Source organism: Panonychus citri, unplaced genomic scaffold, assembly GCF_014898815.1.
Source record: "Panonychus citri isolate SS breed McGregor unplaced genomic scaffold, ASM1489881v1 Contig00006, whole genome shotgun sequence".
Taxonomy (NCBI): Eukaryota; Metazoa; Arthropoda; class Arachnida; order Trombidiformes; family Tetranychidae; genus Panonychus; species Panonychus citri.
In genome coordinates this window covers 36,097-58,874 of record NW_026515411.1, presented here as the reverse complement: position 1 = coordinate 58,874, position 22,778 = coordinate 36,097, and the positions used below count along the sequence as shown (strand labels likewise).

Sequence of the window (22,778 nt, the reverse complement as noted above, 5' to 3'; positions counted from 1 at the left end):
CAAGTTCTAAGAATTAGATAAGCATATCATCCAAATAAATTGGCATCAAGAAGAAATTCTGGTTAAAATTGAATCGCGCCTTTTGGTTTTGTTCCTTTTCTTTTGAATGTTTACAAATTTTAGAAAATAGTTAAGTCAACTTTAACCTGTTGCCTTAATCTCCAAACTTCCTTTAGATCTTAATTTAATTTTATTTATCTTAACTATTACAATTGTTAACCATTTAAACCTTTTGTCAGAGTTGGAATATTTATTTGAAACAATTAGGAAGAATCTAGTTCACTAAGAAAGTGAATCAATTATTAAAAGTGTTTCCATTATTTTCCTCTTGAAACTGAAAGTTTCTCTTTTGAATAGTTAACGAGGTTAATTGTTAACTTTAAATGTTTGTTTTCATTAAAGATAAATGTGATTGTAGCCATTTATGCAAAATCGTTGGTATAGTCTCATGTTGAGTTGATATTTTCTAGTTAATTGATCGAAGTTAAGTGGTGACAATGATTTTAACTTGTTTAATATGTTGATCTTCACATTAAATTATGATAAAAGTAAGTATTCTTCATCTATTTTTATTATCCTTTAAATATTTCTTAAGTCTATTCATCATACTATCACCAAACTAACCTGAATTCAGCTTGAATTTGATCTGTTTTTCTATGAATTAGTCAAGAAGATATTTTACATCGCCATTTATTAATACTTATCACCTTTAACATCTGTATTATCTCTTCATTTACAGGGATTAAGCAATCAATTGATCAACAAGTTGGATTGTGGTCACGATCAAAGTGAAGTTTTTTATGTTCACAAATGTTTAAAGACATTTTGTCATCATTGTAAACAAGAAAACCGACCATGTGTCTTATATAAAACCGATCTCATCGAAGCTGATTACCTCAAAGCCATTGACAAGAAAAGATGTGGAGATGATTCCGTTTGTAACAATCAAGCCATTTTCCATTGTTTGTGTAGTAAAAAAGATTTTTGTGAGGCTCATTTACTCAAATTTCATCGAAAAATTTTAGCATCTAAAAGATGTTGTGCTGTTATTCTCAATTCGAGCACGGATGAACCTTCATGTTCCAAATGTGACAATTTTATCGCTGAATTTGTGGACAAGACAACTAATGAACTATTCTGTGAGACATGTAGTAAGAACAAGTCAGCTAGTATTGTGCCCATTGAACGTGACAATAACAACAATAATAACACCGTTAACATCGATATTGACAAAATTTTCATATTCATCGGATATTATTGGTAATCAATTGAATTTATTGAGCACAAAGCTTGAAGAGTATACCAATGAGATTGAAAAAGAAAAGGACCAGTTCGATAAGCAAATCAACCACTTGCAAAAAGAATTGGAATCTTATGTGAACATTAACAAAGATCAATTAGACTCTTTGCGAGCTTCAGTTGACAAAGTTAAACAATTTTTAGATCTATTGAATCGCAGTGATAAACTTGGAATAATTAATCTAATCAAATCGGATAAACTCAACTATAAACTTGTGGACTCGAAATTACGGCTGTGGGTTGAAGAGATCGTCCAATCGTATAATATTCTGAATTAACAAAATCGGGTTTTAACTGGATCGAAGACTGATTTTATGAGTTGGTTCCTGGTCCACGGAATTGGAGGTCTAATCATAGTCCATTCTTTCCAGATAATTTACTTAAATTGACTCACGACTTTATAAAAGATCATCTTCGTCATAAAATGAATGTAACTCCATCCTGCCCCTGTAAGTCGAGCAATCTTATCAACTGTATCCAACAAAGTTTGTCAACCTCACGAATCAAAACAACTTACAAAAACGATTTGGATTATTTTCTCGACTGTTCTTCCATTGCTGGTGGTGATGTTACTCTATTAGTTGAAACTGGTAAACGAGCTTTTAATCAGTCAGTAGATTTGACGTTTGCTCGAATATGTTTTGAAGAGCACATCGAATCGATCCAAACAATTGGTTTGTTCTCGACACTTTAATGGGTCTTTATTTCGTGCTTAATGATCACGATAATTGTCTACAACTTGCAATCAAAGGTTTAATTAAAGACGGGGATAACTTCAAAGCTCGTGTATTAGTCTCAGAGATATTGAGACTTTCACCGTCCTTACGATCAAAATTGCCTGTTGAGTTAGAATATTTACAAACTGGAATCCTTGTAATGGTCATGATAGAAAGACAAAAGTTTTGGACGAGCTCGTGAGTTTAAGAGAACTCTATAATTTACGAAGCGTATGTGAGCAAATCAAGATGATGCTTCGAAATTTTGAATTTATCTTTCAATCCCGAATCAATTTCGTCTTTAAAATCCCTAATTTCAGTTTTAATAACTGTTAATAATGAGTTGACAAAACACAGAGTTGATTTGCATGAAATAATAAGGTTAGAAATCCTTGACAATTCTATCGCTCAACCAATTCCTCCACTGAGTATGAGTCTTTCTGGCGTCAAATGTCAAATGATAGTAATAAGCGTAAAAACGAGGACCAGGCTCTGGTTTATTTCTAAAACGAAGACCAACTTGTTAGAAGTATAATAGTCGACAATATGTATGAAAAGTATTCTCGATGTTCCTGAAAGTGTTTTAACTCGTGAAATACTGCAAGAAGGCCATTTAGAGATAAAAACACGAAACAAAGCTCAACTGGAGAATCTGATTTTGACACGTTACATGTTCCGACAAAAGCCATTCGTCTCAAAAGGCAGAGAGTTTAACCAACTAATAAGTGATCTTCTCTACGAAATAGCAGATCAAGCAGCTTTAATCAAATTACCTCCCAAATTCATGGAGCTTTATGAAATTCATCGGAAATGGTATCCGCTACTTTCAACCAATAACATAACACCAGAAGAGATAAATTTAATCTTGACTGCCAATGAAGTGAAGTTTAATCAACCTGAAGCAATATTTTTGACTGAATCAATTCCATTTCTGCGAGATTTATTGAATCCCATAGATTATGATAAATTTTTCATTCGTCTCATGATTCTTCGAGGAATCAAAGAATCTAAAGTTGATTATCTTCTGATGGCAAATGAAGTTTTCGAAAAATCTAACCTTAAATTGGTTCAAACAACAAATCAAACAGTTTACAGTTCATCTATTCTTAAATCAATGATAAACAAAATGAATGAAAATAAATTGGACACATTATTGGATCAACATCGAAATGAAGAAATCTTTGAACTTTTAGCATCTGAACCGGAACTTTCTAAACAAGAAGAAAAGTATTTTTGTCAAGCTATTGAATCATCACAACACTGGAAACGAGGTGTCGAAATACTTTCTCGACGCAATCAATACACTCATCAAATGCTAAATCTATTACGAATGTGTTTGAAGAATGGGGATAATCTATCAATTGATCGAGAGTTTGCTATTAAGCTTTTAGAATTAGGCACCGAAGATTACAATGCAATGGCCTGGACTTGTTTACTACAAACATTCATAAACGAGATGCGAAAACACATTGCCAAAGGGCAAATCACTTATTCTCGCATAAACGAGATGCGACTTGTTAACACGGACGAAGAAAAAGTTGTCGATTTGATTGATTCAGTTCACGTTTATCTGGGGAATAAAGGAGTTTGTTGTGATTCCAATGGAGAGTTTCTATCTCTATCACTTGATTTCTTGACCAATCAAGCAAATATCAAAAGAGAGAAATTAACCCTTAGTTGTCTTGGCTGTTTTTACAAAAAGCTAAAATGTAGCTTCCTGACTGCTCATAAAGGAACGGGGGTTAATCTACATTGGGACAATATTCATTTTATTTATGATCACTTTACTCCTAAAACGTTACCAAGTTTTGACGAAAGATCTGATCCGATTGATTCAAAGACTGAGGAGCTGTTTCGATCTTTACTTTCGCTGATTCCTGACAATTTAAATCCTGAAAGATATTCTCAATTTATTTCTGAATATATTGATAATGGAAAACCAATTGAAGCTTCATCAAATATTCCGAAACATCGAGTTACTCAAAATATTTATTATTATTTAGCTGATTATTACCTAAAACACCAAGACTTGAGTAAGTAGAATGTTTTCCATTAATTTTTTTAAATTTATTTATTTAATATGATTTCTAATTCTTTCTTTCTAAATCGTAGGAAAGCGATGAAATTTTATATTCTTGATTTAACTTTGAATCGCAATCGATTCGATTCATGGGTTGGTTGTGCTCTTTCACTAGCAGATGAGATTGAACAATATTCTTCGCCTGTAAGTATTAAACTTTAATATTAGAGTTTATTTTTTTCTATCAAGTTCTAATCTCAAATTTCTATTTAATTACAACTACAGAATTGTCAAGTTTTCTACTCATCTACTGAAGAAATGCTGCTCTTAGGAGAAAAAGTATTTCGGTGTTTCAATGAAGCGATTCGGCTCAAAGATAATAGATCCAAGGTATGGTATAAATATGGAAAGTGTGCTTATAACATCGCGAGTTATATTTCTCGAATCATGAAACTTGGAACAGTTTTGGAGAATTCACAAAAAGTAGAAATGAACCAACAGCATAAGCGATTCTTAGACCAAGCACAAGTTTGCTTCGAATCAACTAGCAAATTTTCTAAGGCTGATGAAATTCGGATGGCTTATAATTTGAGAGATGCTGAACAATTGTTCAAAATGGCAACGATTTTGGCTTCATCAGAATTGGGTAGCAAAGGATTTCTTCGTGAAACCGATCGGGAAAATCTTGAAAACAATCAATGCAACATTGTTTTAACATTTACGAAAGTCGAATTGCAAAAGCAAAAGGAAATCGAAACAGTTTAGATCAAATAAAAGTTGATGTAAGAAGAATTTGTAACAAATTGATGGAATATCCTATCTATAAAAAACAGGCTGAACAATTTCTCGAAAAACATGTCGAATGTGTAACAATTGATTAGTTGAAGTGATCGATTTCCATGATGAAAGATTTTTTTTAACAATATTTCTCAAATTTGCCAGAATCTTTAACGAAACTAAATTTCACAAATAATAAGGCGGCTTTGTCGAGTGTATAACAATTGATTAATTATCATCATTTGAGTGAATCTTTTTTAATTGATTGATTTTAACGATCAAAGATTTTCCAATTTACTTTTTTTTATGAGAACAAAAAAAATTTTCGAAACAAAATAATATATAATATCCTAAATAATAAAGAAATATAATAATCTTATTCAATTTATTATTTCCATTCTCACAAAAGTTTAATGTAAATTAGAATTTTTAATTTCTTGATTAATACAAATGTAATTGATAATAAACGACAATTAATTTATTTCATTAGAAGAGAACAAAAATTCAAATCAGCTGGTTCATTATAAGTTGTTGGAATTAGATAAACATATCATCCAATTGAATTGAGATTAAGAACGAAAATTCTTTAATTAGATTAATTAACATTCGAATCGCGCGCCTTTTTTTTGTTTTTGTTTTCTTTTTGAATGTTTACAAATTTTAGAAAATAATTTAGTCAACTTTAACCTGTTGCCTTAACCTACAAACTTTTAAATATTAATTTAACTAAATTTATCTTAATTATAGCAATTGTTAACCATTTAGGCCTTTTGTTAGTGGATTGGAATATTCATTTGAAACAATTAAAAAGAATCTTATTCCACTAAGAAAGTGAATCAATTAGTAAAAGTGTTTCCATTATTTTCCTTTTGGAAATTGAAACTTTTCTCGTTTGAATAGTTAACGAGGTTGATTGTTAACTATAAATGTTTGTTTCATTAAAAATTGATTGTCAACATTTATGCAAAATCGTTGGGACAGTCTCATGTTTAGCTCATATTATCTAATTGATTGATAATAATTTAGTGGTGACAGTGACTTTTACATGGTTAAAATGATCATATTCCATTGAATTATGATAAAAGTAAGTATTGATTTTGTTATCTATTTTATTATCCTTGTTTTATTAAATAATTCACTCTATCTATTAGAAGATATTTTACATCATCATATACTTATGACCATTTGCATCTCTTTATTTACAGGGAATAAGCAATCAATTGATCAACAAGTTGGACTGTGGTCACTATCAAAGCGACGTTTTTTATGTTCACAAATGTTTAAAGACATTTTGTCATCAATGTAAACAAGAAAACCGACCATGTGTCTTATGTAAAACCGATCTCATCGAAGCTGATTACCTCAAAGCCATTGACAAGAAAAGATGTGGAGATGATTCCGTTTGTAACAATCAAGCCATTTTCCATTGTTTGTGTAGTAAAAAAGATTTTTGTGAGGCTCATTTACTCAAATTTCATCGAAAAATTTTAGCATCTAAAAGATGTTGTGCTGTTATTCTCAATTCGAGCACGGATGAACCTTCATGTTCCAAATGTGACAATTTTATCGCTGAATTTGTGGACAAGATAACTAATGAACTATTCTGTGAGACATGTAGTAAGAATAAGTCAGCAAATATTGTGCCCATTGACCGTGACAATAACAACAATACCACCGTTAACATCGATATTGACAAAAATTTTCATATTCATCGGGATATTATTGGTAATCAATTGAATTTATTGAGCACAAAGCTTGAAGAGTATACGAATGAGTTTGAAAAAGAAAAGGCCAAGTTCAATAACGAAATCAACCACTTGCAAAAAGAATTGGAATCTTATGTGAACATTAACAAAGATCAAATAGACTCTTTGCGAGCTTCAGTGGACAAAGTTAAACAATTTTTAGATCTATTGAATCGCAGTGATAAACTTGGAATAATTAATCTAATCAAATCGGATAAACTCAACTATAAACTTGTAGACTCGAAATTACGGCTGTGGGTTGAAGAGATTGTCCAATCGTATAATATTCCTGAATTAACAAAATCGGGTTTTAACTGGATCGAAGAGACTGATTTTTATGAGTTGGTTCCTGGTCCACGGAATTGGAAGTCTAATCATAGTCCATTCTTTCCAGATAATATACTTAAATTGACTCACGACTTTATCAAAGATCATCTTCGCCATAAAAATGACTGTAACTCTCCATCCTGCCCCTGTAAGTCGAGCAATCTTATCAACTGTATCCAACAAAAGTTTGTCAACCTCACAAACCAGAAACAACTTACAAGAAACGATTTGGATTATTTTCTCGACTGTTCTTCCATTGCTGGTGGTGATGTTACTCTATTAATTGAAACTGGTAAACGAGCACTTAATCAAGCAGTAGATTTGACGTTTGCCCGAATATGTTTTGCTGAGGCACATCGAATCGATCCAAACAATTGGTTTGTTCTCGACACATTAATGGGTCTTCATTTCGTGCTTAATGATCACGATAATTGTCTACAACTCGCAATCAAAGGATTAATGATGGATGGCAATTACTTTAAAGGTCGTGTATTAGTCTCAGAGGTGTTGAAACGTTTGCCGCCTTTACGATCAAAATTACCTTCTGACCTACTGTTCATTGACATTTGGAATCCTTGTGAAGGTCATAGAAAGGTAAAAATTTTGGACGAGCTCGTGAGTTTAAGCAAACTCTATAATTTACGAAGCGTATGTGGAGCAAATCAAGATGATGCTCGGAAATTTTTGAATTTATCTCTCAATGCAGAAACACTCGTCGTTAAAATCCTAATTTCAGTTTTAATATCTGTTCATAATGAAATGACAAAACACAGAGTTGATTTAAATGAAGTAATAAGGTTAGAAATCCATAACAGTTCTATCGCTCAACCAATTACTCCTCCGAGTATTGATTGTACGCACATAGAAATGTCGAATCATAATACTAAGCGTAAAAAGAAAGGACGAAGCTATGGTTTATCTAATAAACTAAGATTATCTTCGGCTAAGCGTAAAAAGTCAACTATTCATGTATTAATATGTATAAAAAGTATTCTCGATGTTCCTGAGAGTGTTTTAACTCGTAAGATACACCAAGAAAGTGACTCAGAGATTCAAACACAGAACAAAGCTCAGGTGGAGAATCTGATTTTGACACGTTACATGTTCCGACAACCATTCGTCTCAAAAGGCAGAGAGTTTAACCAACTAATAAGTGATCTTCTCTACGAAATAGCAGATCAAGCAGCTTTAATCAAATTACCTTCCAATTTCATGGATCTGTATGGAATCCATCGAAAATGGTATCCGCTACTTTCAACTATTTCAACCAAGAACATAACACCAGAAGAGACAAACTTAATCTTAACTGCCAATGAGATGAAATTTAATCAACCTGAAGCAATATTTTTGACTGAATCAATCCCTTTTCTGCGAGATTTATTGAATCCCAACGATTATGATAAATTTTTCATTCGTCTCATGATTCTTCGAGGAATCAAAGAATCTAAAGTTGATTATCTTCTAATGGCAAATGAAGTTTTCAAAAAGTCTAACCTTAAATTAGTGCAAGGGGCAAATCAGACTGTCTATAACTTTTCTAGTCTTAGATCGATGATCAACGAGATGAACGAAAATAATTTGGACATGTTATTGGACCAACATCGACACGAAGAAATTGTTGAACTATTAGCATCTAAATCTGAGCTCTCCAGACAAGAAGAAGAGTCTCTGTCAAGCTATTCAATCGTCACAACAATGGAAACGAGGGATCGAAATAATTGCCCAAAGTAAAAAACTACGCGACACATTGCTAAATCTTTTAAAATCTTGTCTAAAGAATGGTGATGGAACATCTATTGATCAAGAATTGGCTATCAAATTGTTGAAGTTGGGAACAGAAGATTACAATGCAATGGCCTGGACTTGTATTCTACAAACATTCATAAACGAGATGCGACTTGATAACACAGACGAAGAAAAAGTTGTCGATTTGATTATTTCAGTTCATAATTATCTAGGGAATAAAGGATGGTGTTGGGATTTCAATGGAGAGTTTTTATCTCTAGCACTTGATTTCTTGATCTACCAAGTAAATATCAAAAGAGAAAAGTTAATTCTCAAATGTCTTGGTTGTTTTTACAAACAATTACGATGTAACTTCCTGACTGCTCATAAAGGAACGGGGGTTAATCTACATTGGGACAACATTCATTTTATTTATGATCACTTTACTCCTAAAAAGTTGCCAAGTTTTGACGAAAGTTCTGATCCAATTGATTCAAAGACAGAGGAGCTGTTTCGATCTTTACTTTCGATGATTCCTGACAATTTAAATCCTGAAAAATATTCTCAATTTATTTCTGAATATATTGATAATGGAAAACCAATTGAAGCTTCATCAAATATTCCAAAAGATCGAGTTACTCAAAATATTTATTATTATTTAGCTGATTATTACCTAAAACACCAAGACTTTAAGTAAGTATAATGATAATCCATTACTCTAATTCTGATTCATTTATTTAATTGATTTAATATAATTTCTAATTCTTTTTTGCTAAATCGTAGGAAAGCGATAAAATTCTACATTCTTGATTTAACTCTAAATCTTGATCGATTCGATTCATGGGTTGGTTGTGCTCTTTCACTAGCAGATGAGATTGAACAATATTCTTCACCTGCAAGTATTAAACTCGAGTTTATTTTGTTAAAGTTCTAATCTCAAATCTCTATTCTCTAACAGAATTGTCAAGTTTTCTACTCATCTACTGAAGAAATGTTGCTTTTGGGAGAAAAAGTATTTCGATGTTTCAATGAAGCGATTCGGCTTAAAGATAATAAATCCAGGGTATGGTATAAATATGGAAAGTGCTCATAACATCGAGCTATATTTCTCGAATCATGAAATCTGGACCAGTCTTGGAGAATTCACAAAAAGAAATGAACCAACAGCACAAGCGGTTTTAGACAAAGCACAAGTTTGCTTGAATCAACTAGCAAATTTTCCAGGGCTGACGAAATTCGGATGAATTATAATGGGTGATGCTGAAAATTGTTCAAAATTGCAACGTTTATGCTTCATCCGAATTTCAAAACATTTCTTCTTGATGCTGATCGGATTAATCTTGGAAAACAAGCAGTGGAACATTGTTTTAACGTTTACGAAAGTCGAATTGCAAAAGCAAAAGGAAATCGTAACAATTTAGATCAAATTAAAGTTGATGTAAGGAGAATTTGTAACAAATTGATGGAATATCCTATTTATAAACAACAGGCTCAACAATTTCTCGAAAAACATGTTCAATGTGTAACAATTGATGAATTTTAGCAATCGATTTTCATGATGAGAGGTTCTTTCAACAATATTTCTCGAATTTGCAAGAATCTTTTCTAATTCTTAACAAAACTAAATTTGTTCAATTTGAATAACTATTCTTATTACAACGAAAATATTTTTCTGCTATTTTTGACTAAAGATCTTTGGTTTTCTCGAAAGAAACTCAACGAACTTTGAAATTTCCATTATTCCACTCGATACAATCATTTATTGATAAAAGTTCACCTTTACATGGATCAGCAAAATTTGAATTTTTGGTATATGAAAAGCTCTAAGAACCAGATAAACAAATTCCAATTAAATTAAAATTAAGAATAAAATTCTGGTAATTTTGATTCGAATCTCGCCTTTTTGTTTTCTCTTTTTCTATTTTTAAAATTAAGAATAAAAATCTGTTATTACTCAGTTTTAAGCCATGTTTTCTTAAACTTTAACTTCGTTTCGGCATTAAATAAGATAATTTGTTCTTATAATTTAAAGAATCTTAAGTTACGCTTTGGTTTCCCCTTTGAGTCTTTAATTAATTTGTAACAATATTGTGAATCAAAAAACTGAATCAACTTGCAATTATCAATGCGCCTTTAAATTTGTTTCCAGTGTTTTCCTTTTGGTTGTGGAAATTTGGTCATAAGAATTGTTAACGAGGTTAATTGTTTAATGACAATGTTTACTTATTAAAAATGGATGTGATTATCAACATTGATCAATTGATCAACAAGTTGGACTGTGGTCACGATCAAAGTGATGTTTTTTATGTTCACAAATGTTTAAAAACATTTTGTGAAAAGTGTAAACAAGAAAATGATTTGTGTGTCTTGTGTAAATCTAAACTCGTCGAAACTGATTATCTCAAAGCCATTGAAAGGAAAAGATGTAGAGATGATTCCGTTTGTAACAATCAAGCCATTTTCCATTGTTTTTGTGATGAAAAAGATTTTTGTGAGCCTCATTTACTTAGTTTTCATAGAACAATTTTACCATCAAAACGATGTTGTGCTGTGATTCTCAGTTCGGAGACTGATGATCAACCATGTTCCAAATGTAGCAAATGTATCGCTCAATTTTTCGACAATGAAACCAGTGAATTGTTTTGTGCGAAATGTGCAAAGAATAACAATTCTTCTAATATCGTACCAATTGAATTAGACAACAACAACAACAATACCAACAACATCAAGAGTAACCGAAAATATTAAAATTTATCTTGCTGATGTACAAAAGCAATTGGATCTATTGAACATAAAACTAAAGAGTATACGAATGAGATTGAAAAGAAAAGGACAAGTTCGATAAGCAAATCAACCACTTGCAAAATTGGAATCTTATGTGAACATTAACAAAGATCAATTAGACTCTTTGCGAGCTTCAGTGGACAAAGTTAAACAATTTTGAATCTATTGAATCGCAGTGATAAACTTGGATAATTAATTTAATCAAGTCGGATAAACTCAACTATAAACTTGCGGACTCGAAATTACGGCTGTGGGTTGAAGAGATCGTCCAATCGTATAATATTCCTGAATTAACAAAATCGGGTTTTAACTGGATCGAAGAGACTGTTCTTCATGAGTTGGTTCCTGGTCCACGGAACTGGAAGTCTAATCATAGTCCATTCTTTCCAGATAATATACTTAAATTGACTCACGACTTTATCAAAGATCATCTTCGCCATAAAAATGACTGTAACTCTCCATCCTGCCCCTGTAAGTCAGGCAATCTTATCAACTCTATCCAACAAAAGTTTGTTCACCTCACAAACCAGAAACAACTTAGAAAAAACGATTTGGATTATTTTCTCGACTGTTCTTCCATTGCTGGTGGTGATGTTACTCTATTAATTGAAACTGGTAAACGAGCACTTAATCAGTCAGTAGATTTGCAGTTTGCTCGAATATGTTTCGAAGAAGCTCATCGAATCGATCCAACCAATTGGTTTGTTCTCGACACTTTAATGGGTCTTTATTTCGTGCTCAATGATCACAATAATTGTCTACAACTCGCAATCAAAGGATTAATGAAGGATGGCAATTACTTTAAAGCTCGTGTATTAGTCTCAGAGATGTTGAAACTTTCACCATCTTTAGAATCAGAATTGCCCGTCCGTCTTAATTATCTGAAAAGTTGGAATCCGCAGCTAGGCTTAGAAAGAAAGAGGAAACTTTTAGAAGTTATGGAGAATTTAAAACAACTCCATGAGCGACGAAAGGAAAGTGAAACAAAGCAAGAAAATGTTCGAAAATCTTTAAGTTTCGATCTCAATGACACCAGCTATGCTTCTTTAAAATCTGTCATTTCAGCCTTAATAGACGTTAAAAACAAAATGATAGAACATAAAGTCGATCCTAATTCGTTAATATCAATCACTATCTCTTCCAATCCTGTTCCAAATGGCAATGCTCCTCGGTCTATCCGTAGTTCTCACAAGAAAGCCCTAAATCAAAATAATAAGCGAAAGACCATAGGATCAAGAGGATCAAGTCCTGAGTTATCTGTCAAACGGAGACCAGTTCGAAATAAGAAGATAACCGATGCAACAGTCGACAATATGTACAAAAAGATTTTCTTCATGTTCCCAGAAAGTGTTTTAACTCGTGAAATAGTCCAGAAAGGCGACGAGTTAATGATACATACTCAGCACGAAACTCAAGTGCAACATTTAATTTTAACCCGTTATCGCTCGAAACAAATACCATTCGTATCAAAAGGAAAACAAATCGATCTGCTTATTAGCGATCTTCTTTACGAAATAGTAGACAAAGCAGCTTATATCAAATTACCTTCTAAGTTCATGGTTCTGTATGGAATTCATCGAAAAAGTTATCCATTGTCCAAACCTTCAACGTTTTGTACCAGTGGTATTGGAATATTAGCGACAAAATTGATCTTAACTGCCAATGAAGTGAAGTTTAATCAATCTGAAGCAATATTTTTGACTGAATCAATTCCATATCTGCGAGATTTATTGAATCCCAACGATTATGATAAATTTTTCATTCGTCTCATGATTCTTCGAGGAATCAAAGAATCTAAAGTTGATTATCTTCTAATGGCAAATGAAGTTTTCGAAAAGTCTAACGTCAAATTAGTGCAAAGAGCAAATCAAACAGTTTATAGTTCGTCTATTCTTAAATCAATGATCAACGAGATGAACGAAAATAATTTGGATACGTTATTGGACCAACATCGACACGAGGAAATTGTTGAACTATTAGCATCTAAATCGGAGCTCTCTAGACAAGAAGAAATGTACCTTTGTCGCGCCATTCAGTCATCAAAACAATGGAAACGTGGAATCGAAATTATTGCTAAAAGTAAACAATTAACTGATCGATTGTTAAAACTGTTACGAGCTTGTTTAAAGAATGGAGATAAACTATCAATTGATCGAGAATTGGCCATCAAATTGCTAAAATTAGGGACCAAAGATTACAATGCAATGGCCTGGACTTGTATTCTACAAACATTCATAAATGAAATGCGAGATGGTAAATTAGACGAAGGAAAAATCACCGGTTTGATTGGTTCAGTTCACGATTATTTAGGTCATAGAGATGCTTGTTGTGATTACAATGGAGAGTTTTTATCTCTCGCACTTGATTATCTGATTTTTCAATGTAGCAGAATCAAAGAGGGGCTAATTCTCAGCTGCCTTGGCTGTTATTACAAACAATTAGAATGTAGCTTTCTATCAGCTAATCATGAGTCGGGAGTTTCTCTACGTTGGAAGGACATTCGTCCTATTTACAATTACTTCATCCCTGAAACTTTGGCAAAATTTGATAGTGAAACAGATAAATCAATCGATTTAAATACTGTAGAGCTTCTACGCAATTTACTTCCCTTGGTCCCTGAAAATTTAAATCCTGAAAGATTTTCCAATTCTGTCAAAGAATTTATCGATCATGGAAAATCAATTGAGCTTACAACAATTATTCCAAAAAATCATGTTACTCGAGATCTTTACTATTATTTAGCTGATTATTACTTAAAACACGGCCACTTTCAGTAAGTTAATTCATTTTAATAGCTCGCAAATTTAAATGATTTCTAATAATATTATTTATCTAATTCATAGAAAAGCCATCAAATTTTATATTCTTGATTTAACTTTGAATCGAAGTCGATTTGATTCATGGGTTGGTTGTGCTCTCGCAATAACGTCAAATTGATCAATATTCTTCGACTGTAAGTATTTAATCTTGTGTTTATTTTGTTAATTTCTAATCTTAATTAATCTCTAATTTCTTTTAAAACAGAGTTGTCGATTTCTGCTCATCTACTGAAGAAATGTTGCTTTAGAAGAAAAGTATTTCGGTGTTTCAATGAAGCTTCGGCTTAAATAATAATTCAAGGTATGGTTCGAAAATGGAAAGTGCTTATAACATCGCGAGTTATATTTCTCGAATCATAAAATTGGACCAGTGTTGGAAAATTCGAGAAAAGAAACAATCGGCGAAAAGCAATTCTTAGATCAAGCTCGAGTTTGCTTCGAATCAGCTAACAAATTTGCTAATGCTGATGAAATTTGGATGAATTATTATTTCTTAGGAAAAATTGCTGAAAAGTAACATCTTACAAACACTTATATGAATTATCTAAGCTTCATATATTCTCAAGTGCAGCAAATTGCGGAATCGTTTATGACTATGGAATTTGTGATAATTTTGGCAACGAAATTCACTATCGTATTCACGCTTGTGTCCTCAAGTATATTAATAGGCACAAAACTCCGCCAACAAAAATATTATCACAGATTATGTTGTTTCTAACTCGTGCTAAAAAAAGCTATTTCGGTTCTGAGTTTAATCTAAGAGATGAAACAGATGATGAAATCATGCAAGATGTCAACTCAACGATGACTGATTTGGCTACTCTGGTCCATGATGGAATCCTCGAAAGTGATAGCGAGCAACTATTCACCAGAATAGTACAAATGTGTCTTGAAGCGATTTTAGATATTTTAAGAGAATTATCTCAGCATTACAAATCACTCTTTCGAATTGCTCATCATTATTTTCTGACTGAAGACTATCAATTCTCACAAAAGATACTTTCAGGTAGTTTTCTATTTCCACCTAATTCACAAGGGTCTACATCAAATGGGGAAATTTCAACTGTTTCAGAATACAGGCATAGGTTTGATGGTCTTTTTGACTTGACTAGAGATTGGGACGTACTCCCTGATCTAATGGACCTAGATGCGATATTTGACAGACCAGGAAGTTTTATTACTCATATGCTTCGATCGACTCAGTTATTGATTAATGTAAACAAGAATTTGGGAGATGCTGAACAATTGTTCAAAATCACAATGCTTCTGAGCTCAGAAGCATTTGAAGAATATCTTTGTGAAACCGATCAGGAAAATCTTGGAAAGCAAGCAATGGAACATTGTTTCAACATTCACGAAAGTCGCATTGCAAAAGCAAAAGGAAATCGTAACAATTTAGATCAAATAAAAGTTGATATAAGGAGAATTTGTAACAAATTGATGGAATATCCTATCTATAAACAACAGGCTCAACAATTTCTCGAAAAACACGACGAATGTATAACAATTGATTAATTGTATTGATCGATTAATATAAGCAACAGACTCAACAATTTCTCGAAAAACGTCGAATTTGTAACAATTGATTAATTTTATTAATTGATTTCCATGGTGAGAGATTTTTTAAAGAATATTTTTTAAATTGCAAGAACCATTTCCAATTCTTAACGAAACTCAATTTGTTCAATTTGCATGATTATTTTATTTTTATGAAAAACATTTTCTGTTATTATTTTATGACTTGAGATCTTTGGTTTTCTCGAAAGAAACTCACCGAACTTTTGAAATTTCCATAATTCCACTTCATCGAATCAATAATTGATCAACGTTCTCCTTTAAATGGGCCATCAAAAATTTGAATCTATGGTATATGATAAGCTCTAAGAACCAGATAAACAAATATTCCAATTAAATTGTAATTAAGAATAAAATTTCTGGTAATTAAATAATTTGATTCGAATCTCGCGCTTTTTTTGTTTTTCTCTTTTTTCTATTTTTTAAAATGAAGAGTAAAAAAACTGTTACTTTAACTCTCGTTCAACGAGTCTCGTTGCCTTAAACTTTGAGCTTCGTTTCGGCCTCAAATTATGTAATTTGTTCTTTTAATTTAATGAATCTTAAGTTTTACTTTGGTTTCCCCTTTGAGTCTTTAATTTGTAACAATTATTAACAAGAAACTGAATCAACTTGCAATTATCAATAAGCCTTTAAATTTGTTTCAGTGTTTCCGATGTTTAAGGATGTGAAATTTGGTCATAAGAATTGTTAACGAGGTTAATTGTTTAATAACAATGTTTACTTATACAAATGGATGTGATTATCAACATTGACAAGCAAGAAAATGTTAAATTGTTAAATCTAATTATCTAGCTAAATGGTAATTAATTAATGGTGCCAATCTTATCGTCTCTACAGTTACTTTGCAGGATTAAAATTTCCAAACAACAATTTTAAAGCTCATGTCATGTTGGAATTGGCCTTCAATATTTTGATTTTAACTCCTTTGATCATCTCTTGACTAATATTACATTGTTTAACTCAAAATTTGATCTTTTATCAACAAGAAATGAGTAGTCAATCAAACGACAATCTGGACTTATGGTCACGATCAAAGTGATGTTTTTATGTTCAAAATGTTTAAAACATTTTGTGGAAAGTGTAAACAAGAAAATGATTTTTTTTGTGTCTTGTGTAAATCTAAACTCGTCGAAACTGATTATCTCAAAGCCATTGAAAGGAAAAGATGTGGCTTTTCGCCATCTTTGAATCCAAATTGCCTGTCCGTCTTGTTGTAAGTTGGAATCTGGTAGAAGACTTAGAAAGAATGATAGAAACTTCTAGGTACTGGAAATTTAAAACAACTCCATGAGACAGAAAGTGAAGCAAAACGAAAATTTTCGAATCTTTAAGTTTCGATCTCAATAGCACAACTATAACTCTTCAAATCTCTAATTTCAGCCTTGATAGACGTTAAAACAAAATGACAGAACATAAAGTCGATACAATTCGTTAATATCCAATCACTATCTCTTCAATCCTGTCCCAAATACTTCAATGCTCCTCCAGTCTGTCCGAGTTCTGCAAAGAGCACAATCAAAATAATAAGCGAAAGACCACATGGGTCAAGTCCTGGGTATCTATGAAACGAAGATCGGTTCGTGATAAAAAAAGAACAACCATTACAACTGATCGACAATATGTACAAAAGGTTTTCTTCATATTTCCCGAAAGTGTTTTAACTCGTGAAATAGTCCAGAAAGGCGATGAGTTGAGAATACATACACAGGCAGAAAGCTCAAGTGGAACGTTGTTTAACATGTTATCGCTCCGAAACAAATACCATTCGTCTCAAAACAAATCCACCTGCAACATCTCTGATCTTCTCTACGAAATAGCAAACAGATCCTGCAATCAAATTACCTTCTAATTTCATGGATCTGTATGGAATTTATCGAAAAAGGTCCAAACTTTCAACGCTTTGTACCAGTGGTATTGGAATATTAGCGACAAAATTGATCTTAACTGCCAATGAAGTGAAGTTTAATCAATCTGAAGCAATATTTTTGACTGAATCAATTCCATATCTCCGAGATTTATTGAATCCCAACGATTATGATAAATTTTTCATTCGTCTCATGATTCTTCGAGGAATCAAAGAATCTAAAGTTGATTATCTTCTAATGGCAAATGAAGTTTTCGAAAAGTCTAACCTCAAATTAGTGCAAGCGGCAAATCAGACTGTCTATAACTCTTCTAGTCTTAGATCAATGATGAACAAGATGAATGAAATAATTTGGACACGTTATTGGATCAACATCGACACGAGGAAATTGTTGAACTATTAGCATCTAAATCTGAGCTCTCTAGACAAGAAGAAGTGTACCTTTGTCGCGCCATTCAGTCATCAAAACAATGGAAACGTGGAATCGAAATTATTGCTAAAAGTAAACAATTAACTGATCGATTGTTAAAATTGTTACGAGCTTGTTTAAAGAATGGAGATAAACTATCAATTGATCGAGAGTTGGCCATTAATTTGCTCAAATTAGGAACTGAAGATTACAATGTAATGGCCTGGACTTGTATTCTACAAACATTCATAAATGAAATGCGAGATGGTAAATTAGACGAAGGAAAAATCACTGGTTTGATTGGTTCAGTTCACGATTATCTAGGAATAAAGGAGCATGTTGTCACTCAAATGGCGAGTTTTTATCCCTCGCACTTGATTATCTGATTTTTCAATGTAGCAGAATCAAAGAGGGACTAATTCTCAGCTGCCTTGGTTGTTTTTACAAACAATTAAAATGTAGCTTTCTATCAGCTAATCATGAATCGGGAGTTTCTCTACATTGGAAGGACGTTCGTTCTATTTACAATTACTTCATCCCTGAAACTTTACCAAAGTTTGATAGTGAAAAAGATAACTCTATTGATTTAAATACTGAAGAGCTTCTACGCAATTTACTTCCCTTGGTCCCTGACAATTTAAATCCTGAAAGATTTTCTAATTCCGTCAAAGAATATATCGATCATGGAAAATCAATTGAGCCTACTACAAGTATTCCAAAAAATCATGTTACTCGAGATCTTTACTATTATTTAGCTGATTATCACTTGAAAAACGAGGAGTTGGAGTAAGTTATTTCATTATAATCGCTCGCAAATTTAAATGATTTCTAATAATATTATTTATCTATTTCATAGAAAAGCCATCAAATTTTATATTCTCGATTTAACTTTAAATCGAAGTCGATTTGATTCATGGGTTGGTTGTGCTCTCGCAATAACGAGGCAAATTGATCAATATTCTTCGACTGTAAGTATTTAATCTTGTGTTTATTTTGTTAAATTTCTAATCTTTAATTAATCTCTAATTTCTTTTAAAACAGAGTTGTCGAGATTTCTACTCATCTACTGAAGAAATGTTGCTTTTAGGAGAAAAAGTATTTCGGTGTTTCAATGAAGCGATTCGGCTTAAAGATAATAATTCAAAGGTATGGTTCGAAAATGGGAAGTGTGCTTATAACATCGCGAGTTATATTTCTCGGATCATAAAATTTGGACCAGTTTTGGAAAATTCGAGAAAAGAAGCAATGAATCAACGGCGAAAGCAGTTCTTAGATCAAGCTCGAGTTTGCTTCGAATCAGCTAACAAATTTGCTAATGCTGATGAAATTTGGATGAATTATTATTTCTTAGGAAAAATTGCTGAAAGAAGTAACATCTTACAAACACTTCGATATTATGAATTATCTAAGATTCATATGCTCTCAACTCCAGCAATACTAAGTTACCGTAATAATGTCAATAATAAGTGTTTTCGCGCCGAAATTCACTATCGTATTCACGCTTGTGTCCTCAAGTATATTTATAGGCACAAAACTCCGCCAGCAAAAATATTATCACAGATCATGTTGTTTCTAATTCGTGCTGAAAAAAGCTATTACGTTGCCAAGTTTAATCCAAGAGATGAAACAGATGATGAAATTATGGAAGATGCCAACGAAACGGTGACTGATTTGGTTACTCTGGTCCAAGATGAAATCCTCGAAAGTGACAGTGAGAAACTATTCACCAGAATAGTACAAATGTGCCTTGAAGAGTTTCTTCACATTTTAGAAGATTATCATCAGCATTACAAATCACTCTATCGAATTGCTCATCATTATTTTCTGACTAAAGACTATCGATTCTCACAAAAGGTACTTACAAAATCATTTCAATCTCCAATTACTTCACAAGGGTCTACATCAGATGAGGAAAGTTCAACTGATTCAGACTATACGTTTGAAGGTCTTTTTGACTTGACTGTACCTTCGCGTCTATTCCCTCTTCAAAGGACACCAAGTGGCATATTAAAGAGACCAGGAAATTATATTACTCATATGCTTCGATCGACTCAGTTATTGATTAATGTAAACAAGAATTTGGGTGATTCTGAACAATTGTTTAAAATCGCGACGCTTTTGTGCAAATCAACATATCAAGGTTATCTTCTTGAAACCGATCGTATCAATCTTGGAAAACAAGCAATGAAACATTGTTTAAACATTTACGAACGTCAAATTGCAAAAGCTAAAGGAAATCGTAACAATTTAGATAAAATTAAAGATGATGTAAGGAAAATATGTAAAAAATTGATTGAATATCGTATCTATAAACAACAGGCTCAACAATTTCTCGAAAAACATGTCGAATGTATAACAATCGATTAATTGTATTAATCAATGATGTCGATGATCTGGATTGTACCTACAATCAAAACAAAATAGCAAAATAAATTTGAGCAAAAATAACAATCTCGATACGATTACATGTTTTATCTCGATTAAAAACTGACCTCAGATTTGAGTTTAAGTTTATTCTTGTGTCCATCGTTAATTAACTCATTATCTTGAGACTAGATTCACGTCTTGAAATTGACTTAATTTTTGTCGTTGTATTATAAATGAAATAAATCATTGGGAAGTTGATTGAATGTCATTAATTTGATTAAAAGTAAATACAGTTGAGTAAATGAGTTTGTTGTTTGTTACGCTTTCATGACTATTAATTTAACATTGAAGGTCTCATTTCATGTTTACACCTTTCCAACAAAACAGTTTGTCATTGTTACAATCAAATCACAATTGTTAAGGTTAACCTATGAAACTATTTGAGTATTAATAGTATGATTAAAGATGAAGTTAAAATCAAATTATCTAAACATCGGTTTTTGGTCTTAACGATTTACTGTTTGACCTGTTTACATACAAACTCCCAATGGACGCAGTACCAAGTGATTGCGGACATTTTAAGGCCTTACTTTGGCGCTTCTAACACGGATATCGACTGGACAGTGACTCTTTGGTGTCCAGTTTATTTGTTAACATGTTTCATCTCAGCTTATTGTTTGGATGTGTTTGGCCTCCGTTTTTGTATGATTTCGGCATCGGGATTTAATTTCATTGGAACCGCAATCAAATATTATTCAATCGTCTATCCTAATTTTCTGATCACTTGTTTAGGCCAATCAATTGTCGCTGCTGGTCAAACTTTTCTTGCTTTTCTCCCGTCAAGTATTGCATTGACCTGGTTCCCTGCAGAAGTAGCCTCGACCATAACGGCGATTGCTATTTTCCCGATGTTCTTTGGTAATGGATTAGGTTATTATCTTCCATCTCTCGCTGTTCCCGATGGATCTTCACCAAGTGTCCAAAAAATAGACCTTGAACGTTTCTTTTCTACTACGCTTTGAGTGGGTTTTATTATACTTTCTGAATTTATTTCTGGTAAAAATCAGCTGAATATCCATAAGTTTTGCCTCGGCTAAAGCAGCAGCTGAGTACGGAATTCATTGAATCATGGAAAGTGATTCTTACCAATCGAGTCTCTAATTTTATATTAATCACTTTTACTTTTCTTCAAACACTGGCCAATGTTGTCCTTGGACTATTAAGTCCAATGATTAGTAAATATTTTCCTAATCAAAACATCCTGATTGGTATAATCGGTGCGATTGCGTCTCTTTCAAGTGTATTCGGTTCGCTAGTATTGGCCTGGGTAACCGATAAAACGAGAAAGTATAAATTGGTAACTTTGATTAGCTCCATTCTTATGGTTCCATTATTTGGGCTATTAATTTATTCCCTAGAAATGGGAAGCAAGTTGTTTGTAACAATCGTGGTCACTTTATTAGGCTTCTTGTTAGCAGGAACTTACCCAATAGGAATGGACTTCATTGTCCAGGCCAATTATCCAATGTCCGAATCAGTTTGTGTCACTCTAATGATGTTTTCTAATCAATTGATCAGTTGGCCAGCGACAGTTTTAGTTTCGCATCTTTTACAATACTACAATTTGTATTATGCTTTTTCTCCGTTTCTATTAATGCTTGTAATTGCTTTGATTACTGTTCTTTTCACCAAAGATCAACTTAATCGAGATAAAGCAAATTTAGAAATAACATAATTAATGGAACAATTGTATAATGTATTTGAATGAATAATTGTAAACTATAAATAAACATAAAATTTTATTAGATTTTGTTTCAGTGTGATTTCCGCAATTACTTTATTAATATAAACTAATTGTACAATCAGGATCACGATTTTTAAAATATAAAATAAATTTACGAATGAATGAATGAATGAATGAATGAAAGAAAATCGGATTGTTTTAGAATTTACGAGAATTTAATTGTCGGAGCAAAATTGGATTTCATGGTGAGAATATCTCGTAACAAATTCTCTAACAATTTCGATATAAACTTGTTGATTTTATCTGCGAACTGGAATATTTTTATTCTGAAAGATTAAGTCAACAAAGAAAAAGTGTAGGATCGACTTTCGATTCTAAAGCCATTAGAAGTGTTTCCATTATTTTTCTTTTGGATTCTTGCAATTTGTCAAAATGTTTTACAAGTTAATCGTTTCCACCAACTTACCCTATGAGGAAACCACTTCAAAACCACAATTGGTGGAAACATTAGGCATTTTGACTATGATTGTTACAAATATTTTGCTTCTCATGCTTGATTCTCCGACCACGCACAAGTTTGCTTCGAATAAACTAGCAAATTTTC

At 32.4% G+C, this 22,778-nt stretch overlaps 6 protein-coding genes and 1 long non-coding RNA gene across 7 annotated transcripts; all 7 read left to right on the top strand.

Moving 5' to 3' along the window:
* The first annotated feature begins 373 nt into the window (after nt 1–373).
* Nucleotides 374–8,615, top strand: LOC128388888 (uncharacterized). The gene is made up of 2 exons (XM_053348354.1): nt 374–548; nt 6,018–8,615. The coding sequence occupies exons 1-2, from the start codon at nt 540–542 to the stop codon at nt 8,613–8,615; spliced, it is 2,607 nt and encodes an 868-aa protein (XP_053204329.1). The 5' UTR covers nt 374–539.
* On the top strand, nt 4,128–4,717 carry LOC128388812 (uncharacterized). Its single transcript, XR_008325337.1, has 3 exons — nt 4,128–4,239; nt 4,321–4,425; nt 4,499–4,717. It is a non-coding gene; the product is annotated as an uncharacterized LOC128388812 (long non-coding RNA).
* On the top strand, nt 7,979–9,691 carry LOC128388953 (calcineurin-binding protein cabin-1-like). Its single transcript, XM_053348431.1, has 3 exons — nt 7,979–9,302; nt 9,393–9,508; nt 9,568–9,691. Exons 1-3 carry the CDS (start codon nt 8,737–8,739, stop codon nt 9,594–9,596), a joined length of 711 nt encoding a protein of 236 aa, XP_053204406.1. The 5' UTR covers nt 7,979–8,736; the 3' UTR covers nt 9,597–9,691.
* A 1,902-nt stretch (nt 9,692–11,593) lies between these two features.
* On the top strand, nt 11,594–14,346 carry LOC128388837 (uncharacterized). The gene is made up of 2 exons (XM_053348300.1): nt 11,594–14,166; nt 14,237–14,346. Exons 1-2 carry the CDS (start codon nt 12,113–12,115, stop codon nt 14,328–14,330), a joined length of 2,148 nt encoding a protein of 715 aa, XP_053204275.1. The 5' UTR covers nt 11,594–12,112; the 3' UTR covers nt 14,331–14,346.
* Nucleotides 14,347–14,752: 406 nt separating this feature from the next.
* On the top strand, nt 14,753–16,172 carry LOC128388786 (uncharacterized). Its single transcript, XM_053348243.1, has 2 exons — nt 14,753–15,823; nt 15,959–16,172. Exon 1 carries the CDS (start codon nt 14,918–14,920, stop codon nt 15,725–15,727), a length of 810 nt encoding a protein of 269 aa, XP_053204218.1. The 5' UTR covers nt 14,753–14,917; the 3' UTR covers nt 15,728–15,823; nt 15,959–16,172.
* A 1,459-nt stretch (nt 16,173–17,631) lies between these two features.
* Nucleotides 17,632–20,473, top strand: LOC128388801 (uncharacterized). The gene is made up of 3 exons (XM_053348261.1): nt 17,632–18,849; nt 18,920–19,031; nt 19,105–20,473. Exon 3 carries the CDS (start codon nt 19,138–19,140, stop codon nt 20,428–20,430), a length of 1,293 nt encoding a protein of 430 aa, XP_053204236.1. The 5' UTR covers nt 17,632–18,849; nt 18,920–19,031; nt 19,105–19,137; the 3' UTR covers nt 20,431–20,473.
* Nucleotides 20,474–20,885: 412 nt separating this feature from the next.
* LOC128388881 (feline leukemia virus subgroup C receptor-related protein 1-like) lies at nt 20,886–21,452 on the top strand. Its single transcript, XM_053348342.1, has one exon. It carries the CDS (start codon nt 20,886–20,888, stop codon nt 21,450–21,452), a length of 567 nt encoding a protein of 188 aa, XP_053204317.1.
* Nucleotides 21,453–22,778: the final 1,326 nt, after the last annotated feature.

Coding starts and splice junctions, on each gene's coding strand:
- LOC128388801 (XM_053348261.1), top strand. CDS start 19,138: ATGTTGCTTTTAGGAGAAAAAGTATTTCGGTGTTTCAATGAAGCGATT.
- LOC128388953 (XM_053348431.1), top strand. CDS start 8,737: ATGGCCTGGACTTGTATTCTACAAACATTCATAAACGAGATGCGACTT. Junction 9,303..9,392: donor CTAAAACACCAAGACTTTAA/GTAAGTATAATG, acceptor GCTAAATCGTAG/GAAAGCGATAAAATTCTACA. Junction 9,509..9,567: donor ACAATATTCTTCACCTGCAA/GTATTAAACTCG, acceptor ATTCTCTAACAG/AATTGTCAAGTTTTCTACTC.
- LOC128388881 (XM_053348342.1), top strand. CDS start 20,886: ATGATTAAAGATGAAGTTAAAATCAAATTATCTAAACATCGGTTTTTG.
- LOC128388786 (XM_053348243.1), top strand. CDS start 14,918: ATGTTGTTTCTAACTCGTGCTAAAAAAAGCTATTTCGGTTCTGAGTTT.
- LOC128388837 (XM_053348300.1), top strand. CDS start 12,113: ATGGGTCTTTATTTCGTGCTCAATGATCACAATAATTGTCTACAACTC. Junction 14,167..14,236: donor TTAAAACACGGCCACTTTCA/GTAAGTTAATTC, acceptor TCTAATTCATAG/AAAAGCCATCAAATTTTATA.